Raw genomic sequence first — 13155 nt, forward strand, 5'->3', positions numbered from 1 at the left:
AAAGCCTAAACAATGGTAGTATATTTTCATAAATATTTAGAATGCCCTTTCCTCAATATCTTTTCAATTACAGTATCTTGAGTTTTATATGGATTTTTATTTGAATCTCAATTAATTCGTGCAACTGTAACAGCTGGTGGCATTTAGATTCTAAATATTGCTTATTCTCATGTGTATGCATCATTAGAATCAGGTGTTATATAATCATCCATTGCTGCCTTAGATGGAAAGTCAGCCAGAATAAAAATAGTTCTGCAGAGGGAATTATTTGAAGATATAATTTGTATGTTAGAATTCATTTTGTTTATGCATATGGTTATAAATTTTTTAATCTTTTAATAAGAATGGCATGTAGGCAAACAGACTGGTTTTGTTAAATGTGTTGCTGGGGTAAGTGTTTGATTATATCTATAATAGAGACCTATCTCCCGAATTCCCACCCAGTTTTCTTCCTTAACACTATTTAGCAAATAATTCTTCAGCTCTCTTTTATGTGGCACTGGGCATTGAGGTGTTTCCATGTGCACGCTTGTGCGTTGTTTAGCCTGTACAGACAAAATTGCCTACTTCATGACTTCTAGCCACCTTTCAGTTACTCAATTCCAGTCATACCAACTTCTCTAAACTGATTCTGTAAAATGCCATCTGACTTTTTATTCTGTGCCTTGACTCAACCTGATAAATTCTTACAACTATTTTAAGAAACTGAGTAGTTTCCTTTTTTCCACTCAGCTGCTGATAAAGATGATAGTTCAGAAGACCTGTCAGTGCCGAGTAGTCCACATACTGAAGCTATACAGCATAGTTCTGTCAGCACGTCCAATGGAGTCAGCTCAACTTCCAAGGCAGAAGCTGTAGCCACTTCAGTCCTCACGCAGATGGCGGACCAGAGTTCAGAGCCTGCGCTTTCACAGATTGTCATGGCTCCTTCCTCCCAGTCACAGCCCTCAGGAAGTTGATTAAAAACCTCAGTGCAGCAGTTTTAGATACTCATTAGTGACTTCAAAGGGAAATCAAGGAAAGACCAATTTCCATTTATGCGAAGTCTGTGGTTGTAAATTTTTTTTTTTACTTGAAACTAAATTTGGCTCTAAAGTTGGTGTAGCAGCAGTTGATCATCAGACTGAACAACAACAGTTTTTAGTCTCTGGAAAAAGACTGATTTTGCTTTTTTTATAAATATTGTTAGATTTATTCATTTTTCTGTGCTCAATGTGTAATTGTATTATAATTCATTGTGGTTTATTTCACTTTTAATTTTGTGGTGTTTTAATAAATGGGGGTGTTACTGAATCTCTCTACCCACTTCCATTTCTTTTGACCACCTCTTAACCCTCAACTGTGATGGTAGTATTGTTATATCATTTATACCAAAGTTCTGCATAGTCCCTATTGACTTTGTAGTGTTAACAAGGTCATAAAGCACTAGCAAGAAAAATATAGAAATTTGCTTTTAATCTTTTTGCCTTTTATTTTGCACATTATGCAAAAGGAAGAACATTATCGAACACTTTTTAAGAAGTGAGTGAAACATGGTTAAAAGACATACAGTGCTTTTATGCGCACTTAAACTAAATGAAGATCAGTAACAGTGCGTTTCCTTTTTTTTTAAAATTTTAAGTAGGCATGAATTTTGGAATCCTTTATCATTTCAAAAATGACTTTTAAGGCTTAAATTCAGTATTTTAAACCCTATGTTTTGAGACTAACAAAATATGAAATTATATAATGTACAATACAGGGTTATCAGATATCTAATAATTTTTTGAAATTAGTTTTTGGTTTTGTTTTGTTTTGCAGATTTCAGGTTTCAAACTGAGAAGTTTATGCATAATCAAGTAAGGTATGGTTGCCAGAAAAGCCTAAAAATTACTACTTAGAAAATTTAAGACTGTTTACCCCCATTGTCTTGTACTTGCAAGTTAACTTGTACTTATTCTTGTGAAAGCACTGTCATCTTTTAGTAGCAAATTTTGATAACGTTTCTCGTGGGAAAAAAAATCAGTATCTATCTTTAGAACAATGTAATTATAATATGGGAAACGAGTGAGTGAGAGAGAGCGTGTGAGTGTGTGTGGGTGTGTGGGTGTGTGTGTGTGTGTGTGTGTGTGTCTTTCAATAGTTCATGCCAGCAATCTTTGCTTGAATGTTTAACGATGCCTTCAGTGTGATGCTGGCCAATAGATGATTGCAATTTAAGATGTCATTACTGTGCAGGCTTGGATAACTAACATTCCATGATGTAGTTTGTTTCTGATGAGATGATTGTAGGTACACTTTTCTCATTATCCAGTCATCTGTGGGATACTGAGTTTTCTAATGTGCCATTATCTATTTTTATTCTGCAGTTATGTTCAAAATACAGTACAATATTTTAAAATAGACAAAATTGTTAAAAAATAAAAATGTAGTAGACGTGTGTAAGAAAACTTTGTAAAATAGTTATGAGTCCTCCCCAGTAGCAACTTCTGGCATTCGAGCAGGATCCATTATGTAAATATCTGTAATGCATTTATAATAAGTTGTGTAGTTTGTTCTGCATCCATACTACACTGTTTGCTAAAGTCTCAGTGCCATCTCCTAATGAGACTGACATTTTAAAAACCGGTATGGAATATCCTTGGTAATTCAAGGAAATATTCCACCTGCCTAAGTTCCAAACTGGGAAACGTTCAGATTATACAAATGACATTTCAGGACTTTTAATTATGAAGATAATAGGAATTTTATTGTTTGGCTTATTAAAAATACCATTTTGGGTTGATAATTCTACTTCTAAAATTTTTTTATTTTTAACTGATTTTATAATTTTCCAGTAATCAATTTCTAATCATGATTTTGCCATAGTTATGCTAAGGAGTTGATCTCAAAGGCACAAAATATGAAAATATATCTCAAAGGCTGTTTTTTATTGTAGTTTGGATGGATTAGGAAAAGCCTCTGTTTTTCACTCTCCTGGGTCATTCGGTGCATTTTTCTTAAATTTTATTATTTATGCAAGTTAAAAGTTCTTTGGTAACAGGAATTCTTGCAACTGTAAAATAAAACTACATAGATGTAAGAAGTCATGTAAACAGTTAATGAGCTTATTACCAAGGTTAGCAAAACTTTCATTGTAAATCAGTCTGTACTCAGCGAATAAAAGTCATTATTAGTTGTATAAACACAAATTCCATTTTGACTTTCAGGATGTCACACTACTTCTGTACCTAGCATTTTGAGTCCTTATATTTGCAATGTTACACAAACTGTACTATTTTCTTTTATGTGCAGTTTGCATGAGTAAACCATCAGAGAATAAATTTTATCTTTAAATTATGTTCATAATTTGCTTGTTCTTACCTATCCTTCATAAGGTAACATCACCTGATAATGATGTTTTTCTCCTTCAGGGTGTTTATTACCTGAGAAGAACCTGATATTCTTTTTATTTCTGTGATAAAATTCATTCCTTCTCAAAGAAGACCTTTCAGCTGCAAGGGTGTTCAGGCCTCTTTCCTCTGCTCTGAATTCACTTTAAGCCTCGTTCATACAAAATGAACCTTTAATCTATGTCTCCAGCCCAGAATATTGCCTGAGCCACACACGCATGCACCAGCCTTTGGTTTATCTTAGTGACTGCCTGACAAAACATAGAGTATCTTCAATCCTGAACTCTAATCTTCCCTCACCCTACCTTCAAACACACTGCTCCCATAATGTTTCATAAATCAGTTGATTACAACTCTGTCCTTCCAGTTGCTTAAATCAGAACCACCTTGATTCCTCTCTTTTCTCACAACCCGTGTCCAAGACATCGGGAAATACTGTTTGCTTTACCTTCAGAGTAATACAGAATTCAACCACTCCTCACCATTTCCAGTGCTGTCACCCTGATCTGTGCCCTCATCGTTCCTCACCCAGATCCGTCTCCTTTCTTCCACCCTGCCTACTACAGCCCATCCTCAACACAGCAGCTAGAGTGAAGCTTTTCAAACACGTATCAGGTTATGGCACTCCTCTGCTCCGAATTCTAGAGTGGCTCCTCATTGCATTCAGAGCTGGAGTCATTACAGTGGCCTACAAGATGATCTGTTCCCCCATCCACATCTCTGACCTCGTCTTCTATCAATCACGTTGTTTTATTCAGTGAATATTTGAGCACTGCTAGGTGTCAGTTTTTGTTCTAGGCACTTGGAATACACCAATAGCCAAAAGACAAAAACCCCTGCCTTTGTGAATCTTACATTCTAAGTGGGGAAGGGGGGGGTGCTGGGAAACACAATTAACACAGTAAATAAGTACATCTTACTATGTTAGAAACGATAAGAAGTGCTAAGTAAAGAAACAGACATACCAGTTGTGCTGGAGAGCACTGGAGTGACGTTTCAGTCTTCTCTCTCAGATAGATAGAACCAAACTGAAAAGATGTAAAGAATCACATGGTTATTTTTTATTTTAAGGTATACATTTCAACAAGTGTGCTTAATCTAACTTACATGATATTAGATAAAAGATTTCATGAAGACAAACTGATGTGTTTCTGTAACAAAGTTTGACTAATGATACACTGAAAGACCACATCTGCTTTGACTTATTGCAGAGGACAGGAAAGATAAACTCTTGTCTATGGCATGTACTTACCGTTAAGTGTAGTTTTGCTAATTCTCCATCTCTGAAACTATAGAGTTTGATGCTTGACATTAATAATTTATTTGTGAGACTAATTATGGGAGAATCCTATTAACTGCTGGGACTTCATCTTATAAAAATATACACATGTACAATCACACAGACAGACACACACAAAATACCTAAAGAACACAGAGTTATCAAAGCAATTCTAAAAGACATTTAGAAGAAAATTTTAATCTGACATTTCTAAATAGATTACCTTGACCACAAGATAATACTTCTGAAGCAATTAAAATTTTATTACCATTTTATGTCTGATATAATTATGAAAAATCATTTCTTTAAACTATCAATAAATACAAATAAATTTTTTCTGTAATTCTCATATACTTTTTATTTTTTTTTAAGTGCAGGTCTTTCTGGCTACGTGTAACTGTAGATTGAGACGGGTTTTCATTGAAGCAAAGTATTAAGATCCTTCTGTGTGGGGAAAAAAAAATCATAAAATGTAGAATAAAGATTTTTCTGGAGAAATAAATAGCCCTACCATTTAAGTAAATGGTGAGTTGCCAATTATACATTGCCATAGAAAAAGTAAAATCAGTGAAAATGTTTCTAAAACTAAAGGATTTATTAGTTCTGAAATAACCAAGGCCATGTGACATTGGAACCTACAATAAAAGCTATGCATAGTTTCATTCTACTGTAGCAATCCAAAGCACCAAATGTTAATAGTAAAATTATCAAATATGTCACAGTACTCAAACTAGGAGGATTCTATTATTCAACAATGGGCCAGTGAGTTGTATCTTTTTCCTCAAATGCACATGCAAATTTTTCCAATGGCTTTATGAGAAGAGGATGTCATTAGTACACTCTTGTCATGGTCACAGTGCCTTCCTTGCCTCATTTTGCATTAGATTTTACATTTAAATAATTCGTTGAGCTAGAATTTTTTGAACCATGGTTTTATCATGTGTTACCTCAATTATTTGAGAAAGTACTTCTCATTATGAATTTCATTTTTAACTATCAGTTAGGTCAAATAAAGGTAGGTTTACTTTATTCACTTAGTTTTACAGTAGATTTTGCTTTCTATGAAAGTAGACAGGAGAGAATGTTCCCTCAAAAGAGCTCTTTTAAAATTATTTTTGCTTTAATAATTTTTTAAAAGCATGTAAATTAAGAAATGCTATTTTCTATAACTTGACGCAAAAAATATTTAATAGCATTTACTTAGCAGAATTTAAGATGAAAGAGTTGTCTATAATGAGCTTCTCATAACTGGGAAGAAATGCATTATGTGATGTTTGAGGAAATGAGAAAATCTGTGAATACCATTATCCTCAAAAATAAATCCTTTTGCACAATACAGTATTAAATGGATAATCAATTTTGTTTATTTTTTTCTCAACAATAACTTTTTTTTATCTCTGTGTAATTAAACATGTAGCTAAGTTCCTCTATTTTGGGGAGGTGTGCTTGTTAAAATTCTTTGTTATAGGGTCTAATAACATCAGTGAAAAATAAAATGAGTTAGGTAATACAACTATCCTAGCATAATTAATTTGAACATTTAAAAATTATTCAACAGATAATTATTGACTTTCCCCAGTTATTAAATTTTTAGAAAAATACTTTCAACATTACATCTTAATTTATTTGGCTCAGCTAATGTTTTCTGAGGTCATTGACTTCCAGCACTGTGAGGCAATCTGCTAAATTATGAACAATCGTGTTAATAGCCTACATTAACATATTTCAAGCAAAGATCTTCAGATCTTTTTCATGACACTGAACACCAATTCAAATAAAACTGATTGCAGTTCTTTTCTATGGACTAGAGTTTGTGACAAGGTAACACTAGATAACAATTTTGAAAATAAGATTTGCTTCCACTGTCATTTTCATTAATGTGTCCTATTTATCTGTAGAAGCTGTTATAAGTGCCTCAAAAGTAGTGAGCTATTGAAAATATTATTGATCTATAATTTAAGAACTTGCATAAAAGGTATTTGTTGCTGTAACTAGTAGTACATAAAATTATGTATAATTTTAAATTATTTATAATTTTAAAATACTTTAATCTCATGCTTAAAGTTTTCCCCCAATTTTTTATCAGAATTCCTAACATAAAAGAATTAATTTAGGTGTCTCTTGCTGGTGAAAGTACTTAGGAGTATTTGCCCACTAAAATGACAGGCCATGGATGAGAATTTGGTTAGTAATACATAGTAAGCACCTACTTTGCGCTGAGGTGTTGGACTGTAGGGACCACAGTAAAAATAAAAAGACCAGGTATCTTACCCTCAAGTAGGATCCATTTGGAAAGACAAAATACTTGTTATACCTGTGACAGGAAATAATCACAATCTACAACTTCCGAAACAGGTTTTATAAGTTCACCAAAGGAGACAAACCACATATTTGAACTTCACCTTAAATTATGAATGAGATTGGGAGAGAAAGGAAACAAAGGTAAAGACAAAAGATTAGTAAACAAATGTATTACGTTCATAAGACAGTGGAAAGACGGGAAGAAGAGGGTTAGGAATGAGAAAAATTGCATAGCTAGAATAGGGCTAGATTATACAGGGTCCTAAAAGTTGATTTAGACTAGGAAACTGTTGACTTTCACAAGAGGGACATGAGAGTGGCTTTAAAAATGTGCAGCAGGGCTTCCCTGGGGGCGCATTGGTTGAGAGTCTGCCTGCCGATGCAGGGGACATGGGTTCGTGCCCCGGTCCAGGAAGATCCCACATGCCGCGGAGTGGCCGGGCCCGTGAGCCATGGCTGCTGAGCCTGGGCATCCAGAGCCTGTGCTCCGCAACGGGAGAGGCCCGCATACTGTGCAAAAAAAAAAAGAATGTGCAACAATAGGAAGGCTGGCCCACATGGAAACCAGCCTACAAATTGCACTAATCCAAGCATGAGTTGTAACCAGCACTAAGGAAGGAGAGCCAATTAGGAGCAAAAGGAATAGGTGGAAGGAATGTCTTTTAAGAAATATCTGTAGAATTTATAGACTAGTAAGGAAGATGATGAAAAGCAAAAAGGTCAGAAGACTCCATTTCTCAGGCTTGACAGACTGGGGAATAGTGGTTATCACTTGTAAGAACAAGGAAGCTGGGAAAGGAAGCCAGTTTGGAAAGGAAAGATGATCCATATTTCGAAGATAAATGCAAATGTCCAGGAAGCACATAAAAATGTAATAGCCTCTATTGAGTATGTATTATTTATAAGTTGCCTGCATTTATTTAATCATCATCGCAACCTATGATAGTAGCATTGTTTTAGTAAGAAGAAAGAAATGATGAAAGATTTAGAAGTTGGTCATTAAAGTCATGAGACTGAATTATTTGAAAGGAGATGTAATGGGAGACAGGCAGAAAATCACGTCTTGAATCATACCAAATGATTATAATAAAAAAGGCATAATGGTCAGAAGAGAACCAAGATGGTATGATAATTTCTATAGTGGTCTATAATTTATTAAGTGCTTTTATAGATATTAACTTATTAGAACCTCTGAATGCTATGAAGATGGCATTATCCCTATTTTAGATAAGAAATCAAACTCAGAAGTTATTTGACCAAAGTCACACAACCAGTAAGTGGCAGCAACATGCACACCCATCTCCTAACCCCAAATGAATGTGTTGTGTACACCACAAACAAGAAAAGCAAAATTTAAGAGAAGTGGTTTACATGCAACAAAAATGTCAAGGGGTGTAAAGATTTAAAATGCCACTTAATCTGGCAATATAAAGGTCTTTCATGACCTTTGGGAACATTTTCAGTACAATGATTGAGGTAAGTGACAATAACCTGAATAGGCACTTGGATTTTATCTCTCATCTGGGGATAGGAGGAAAGTCTTGGGCTCTCTGATTTCTGGAGCTAGACCCCTACATTAAAGTGGGATTGTACCCACAAAGAAATACAAAAGGAAGCTTGTTTGTTTCTGCCTAAGTTCTGAGTTTAAAAAAATCTCCCCTGAAAAATGGAACCCTCCTGGGACTTCCGTGGTGATCCAGTGGGTAAGACTCCACGCTCCCAATGCAGGGGGTACCCAGGTTCGATCCCTGGTCAGGGAAACTAGATCCCGCATGCATGCTGCAACTAAGAAATCCTCATGACGCAACTAAAAAAAAAAAAGATCCCGTATGCCACAACTAAAAGATCCCACATGCCACAACAAAGAGCCCGTGTGTCACAACTAAGACCTGGTGCAGCCTGAATGAATGAATGAATAAATAAAAATATATAAATATACACGCACACACACATATATATATACACATATATATATGAAAAAAAAATGGAACCCTCCTGCCCTGTGCAGTTCAGTTGCAATGTGTTGGGTTTTTAAAATAATTTATCTTTTTATATTTGGCTGTGTTGGGTCTTCGTTACTGCACACGAGCTTTCTCTAGTTGCAGCAAGCAGGGGCTGGTGGCTTCTCCTGTTGCTGAGCATGGCCTCTAGGCACGCAGGCTTCATTAGTTGTGGCACGTGGGCTCAGTAGTTGTGGCTCACGGGCTCTAGAGCACAGGCTCAGTAGTTGTGGTGCACGGGCTTAGTTGCTCCGCAGCATGTGGGATCTTCCCAGACCAGGGCTCGAACCCATGTCCCTTGCATTGGCAGGAGGATTCTTAGCCACTGTGCCACCAGAGAAGTCCCTGGTTGCAATGTTTTAATGTGCATTATCCACATGATCTAGGAATCCAAGCTGAAAAATGAATGGGATAGCTTTGGGGCACAAATGCAGAGTCTCTACAAGCAAACATTCCCACAATCCAGGTCATACTTAAATGTCACAGGAAAAAAGTTTATCCCACTAAAAATGAGTATATGTTTAAAAAAAAAAAAAACTATCATAAACCAGGATTAACAAACAACAAACAGGAGGATTAGAGCACCAGGAACTTGAGCTAATAAAACAATCAGAAAAGAAAAAATATATAAGTATGTTGAAATGATTAACAAATAAAAGAAGAAATCAAAACCCTAAGGAAAGAATAAGATACAGTTGGCCCTCCATATTTGCAGGTTCTGCATTTGTGGATACAGAGGCCTGACTATGCTATGGCATTTTATTTAAGGGACTTGAGCATCCATGGATTTTGGTATTCAAGAGGGGCCCTAGAACCAACACTGTGGACTGGACTCCAAGGGATGACTGTACTATGAAATATGAACAGGGAGATTTGAAAAATAATCAACAAAACTTACAAGTGAAAAATACACACATTGAAATTGAAAGGTCAATTAATATGTTAATTGTAGACTAGAACCATAGAGAATAGTAAACTCAAATTAGACCTGAAGAAATTACACAGAATGTAGGAAGGAGAGACAAAGAAGGAAATATAAGAGAAAAATTAAGAGACAGTAGAATAAGAAGCTCCTACATGTGTTTAACAGGATCCAGAAGGAAGGACTTTTTAAAATGGGAGAGATTGTATTAAAAAATAATGATTGAAAATTATCTAAAATAAATGAAAAACATGAATTCTCAGATTCAAGAAACAGTTTACATAAAACTAAATCTCTCTTGCACTGCTGGTGGGAATGTGAATTGGTTCAGCCACTATGGAGAACAGTATGGAGGTTCCTTAAAAAACTACAAATAGAATTACCATATGACCCAGCAATCCCACTACTGGGCATATACCCTGAGAAAACCAAAATTCAAAAAGAGTCATGTACCAAAATGTTCATTGCAGCTCTATTTACAATAGCCCGGAGATGGAAACAACCTAAGTGCCCATCATCGGATGAATGGATGAAGAAGATGTGGCACATATATACAATGGAATATTACTCAGCCTTAAAAAGAAATGAAATTGAGCTATTTGTAATGAGATGGATAGACCTAGAGTCTGTCATACAGAGTGAAGTAAGTCAGAAAGAAAAAGACAAGTACCGTATGCTAACACATATATGGAATTTAAGGGGAAAAAAATGTCATGAAGAACCTAGGGGTAAGACAGGAATAAAGACGCAGACCTACTGGAGAACGGACTTGAGGATATGGGGAGGGGGAAGGGTGAGCTTTGACAGGGCGAGAGAGAGTCATGGACATATACACACTAACAAACGTAGTAAGGTAGATAGCTAGGGGGAAGCAGCCGCAAGGCACAGGGATATTAGCTTGGTGCTTTGTGACAGCCTGGAGGGGTGGGATAGCGAGAGTGGGAGGGAGGGAGACGCAAGAGGGAAGAGATATGGGAACATATGTATATGTATAACTGATTCACTTTGTTATAAAGCAGAAACTAACACACCATTGTAAAGCAATTATACCCCAATAAAGATGTTTAAAAAAAAAACAAAAAAACTAAATCTCTACCTGAACACATCATGTGAATACTTTAGAACTTCAAAGACAGAGAAAATCTCAAAAGCAGAGAAAAGATACTAATACACAAAGGACTAGGAACCCTCCATCCCCCACCCTCCCCCCAAAAAACCAAACAATGCTAAAGAAATATTGATAATTGTTAACCCTGCATTATTTTCTCTACTTAGTGTTTTTTGAAAATTTCCCCCGAAAGAGTGTATGTTAAAAACCTTTAAAATCACTCAGGGAAAACTAACAGTCAATCCAGAATTCTGTTATTTAACTGTTGTTTAACAGTGAGACAAAGACAAGAGATTAAAAACCTGACATGTCACGGGACTTCCCAGGTGGTCCAGTGGTAAAGAATACGCCTTACAATGCAGGGGACGCGGGTTCAATCCCTGGTCAGGGAACTAAGATCCCACATGCTGCAGGGCAACTAAGCCCAAGTGCCGCAACTACTGAGCTTGTGCATCTCAACTAGAGAGCCTGCATGCCGCAAACTGCAGAGCCCACGCGCTCTGGAACCTGCGTGCCACAACTACAGAGCCCACGTGCCCTGGAGCCTGCACACCACAGCTAGAGAAAACCCGCACGCCACAACTAGAGCAAAGCCTGTGCGCCACAACAAAAGATCCAGTGTGCTGCAACTAGGACCCGGTGCAGCCAAAAATTTTTTAAATAAAGAAAGAATAAATAAACTTTAAAAAATAAAATAAAAACCTGACATGTCAAAACATGTACAGAGGGAATTTCATAAACTTAAATAGGAAAGGAAGAAAGGCTGAAAATGAGCTAAGTAACTCAAGTTATAAAAACAATAACAAAAAACCAAGATAATAGAAGGAATGATTAGAAAAAGGAAAATACAAGTAGAAACTAATATTTAAAAAGGACAGGAGAGAGGAGCAATAACACCCCAAATTTGGCTTTGAGGAAGGAAGGGAGGGAGGAAGAGAGGGAGAGAGGAAAAGACAAGCTCCTGAGGGACAAATGATTTAAAAGTTAAAAAGAAGGGGTATGGTCAGCATGGTTTTCTGTATATAATATTTCAATAAAGTTTTAAAATTATAACCAAAACACAAATAAACAGGAAGGGGGATTAAATTCAACAGAGACATAAGACATAGTAGAATACCAACTTCACAGTACTAACTTAAAACTTGATAAAAAGAGAATTTTTAGAGAATTAACTTATCAAAATACACAAATATGTGGAAATTAAACAACACGCTACAGAACAAATAGCAGGTCAAAGAAGAAATCTAAGTGAAATGAACAAACAACAACAACAAAAAAACCTTGAGACAAAATGGAAATACAGCATACCAAAATTTATGAGATACAGCAAAAGCAGTTCTAAGAAGGAAGATCACAGTGATAAATGCCTACATCAAGAAACAAGAAAAATCTCAAACAACCTAACTTTATACCTCAAGGAAGTAGAAAAAAAAGAACAAAAGAAGCCCAACATTAGTAGAAGAAAGGAAATAACAAAGATCAGAGCAAAATACATACTAAAAATAAATCAGTGAAAGAAAGAGCTGGCTCTCTGAAAAGATAAACAAAATTGAAAAACCTTTAACTAGACTCACAAAGGAAAAAGAGAGGACCCAAAATCAGAAATGAAAGAGGATATGTTAATACTGATACCACAGTAATACAAAGGATCATAAGAAGACTATATGAACAATTATATGCCAAAAAATTGCACGATCTGTAAGGAATGGATACGTTCCTAGAAACATACAACCTACCAAGACTGAATCATGAAGAAACTTAAAATCTGAAGAGACTGATTACTAGTAAGGAGATTGAATCAGTAATCAAAAACCTCCTAACACACAAAAATTTACAACCAGATGGCTTCACTGGTAGATTCAACCAAGTATTTAAAGAAGAATTAATACCAATCTTTCTCAAACTCTTCCAAAAAATAGAGGAGGAGGGACTACTTCCAAACTCATTTTACAAGGCCAACATTACCCTGATACCAAAACCAGACAAGGACACCACAAGAAAAAAAAAAAAATGACAGTCCAATATCCCTGATGAGCACAGCTGCAAAAATCCTCAACAAAATACTAGCAAACTGAATTCAACAATACATTAAAAGGATCACATATCTTGATCAAGTGAGACTTATTCCAGGGATGCATGGATGGTTCAACATCTGCAAATCAATAAATATATTT

The 13155-nt window shown here is 35.8% G+C and overlaps 1 protein-coding gene and 1 long non-coding RNA gene across 7 annotated transcripts in view; one reads left to right on the forward strand and one right to left on the reverse strand.

Moving 5' to 3' along the window:
- ATF2 (activating transcription factor 2) overlaps positions 1-3320 on the forward strand; it is a 79728-nt gene extending 76408 nt beyond the window's left edge. For all 6 annotated transcript variants that reach the window (XM_089916640.1, XM_089916641.1, XM_089916639.1 and 3 more), the window contains one exon: positions 733-3320. In XM_089916640.1, coding sequence (XP_089772766.1) covers positions 733-959 — 227 coding nt within the window. In that variant the 3' untranslated portion in view covers positions 960-3320. The remainder of the gene's footprint in view (positions 1-732) is intronic.
- The window catches only part of LOC149748565 (uncharacterized), a 63892-nt gene that overhangs the window by 21356 nt on the left and 29381 nt on the right, over positions 1-13155 (reverse strand). Inside the window, exon 3 of the long non-coding RNA XR_016394121.1 lies at positions 4337-4399. This is a non-coding gene — a long non-coding RNA (uncharacterized LOC149748565). The remainder of the gene's footprint in view (positions 1-4336; positions 4400-13155) is intronic.

Source organism: Delphinapterus leucas, chromosome 8 (genome assembly GCF_059928025.1).
Source record: "Delphinapterus leucas isolate spDelLeu-1000000601 "Yukka" chromosome 8, BTC_Dleu_Yukka2, whole genome shotgun sequence".
Lineage (NCBI taxonomy): Eukaryota > Metazoa > Chordata > Mammalia > Artiodactyla > Monodontidae > Delphinapterus > Delphinapterus leucas.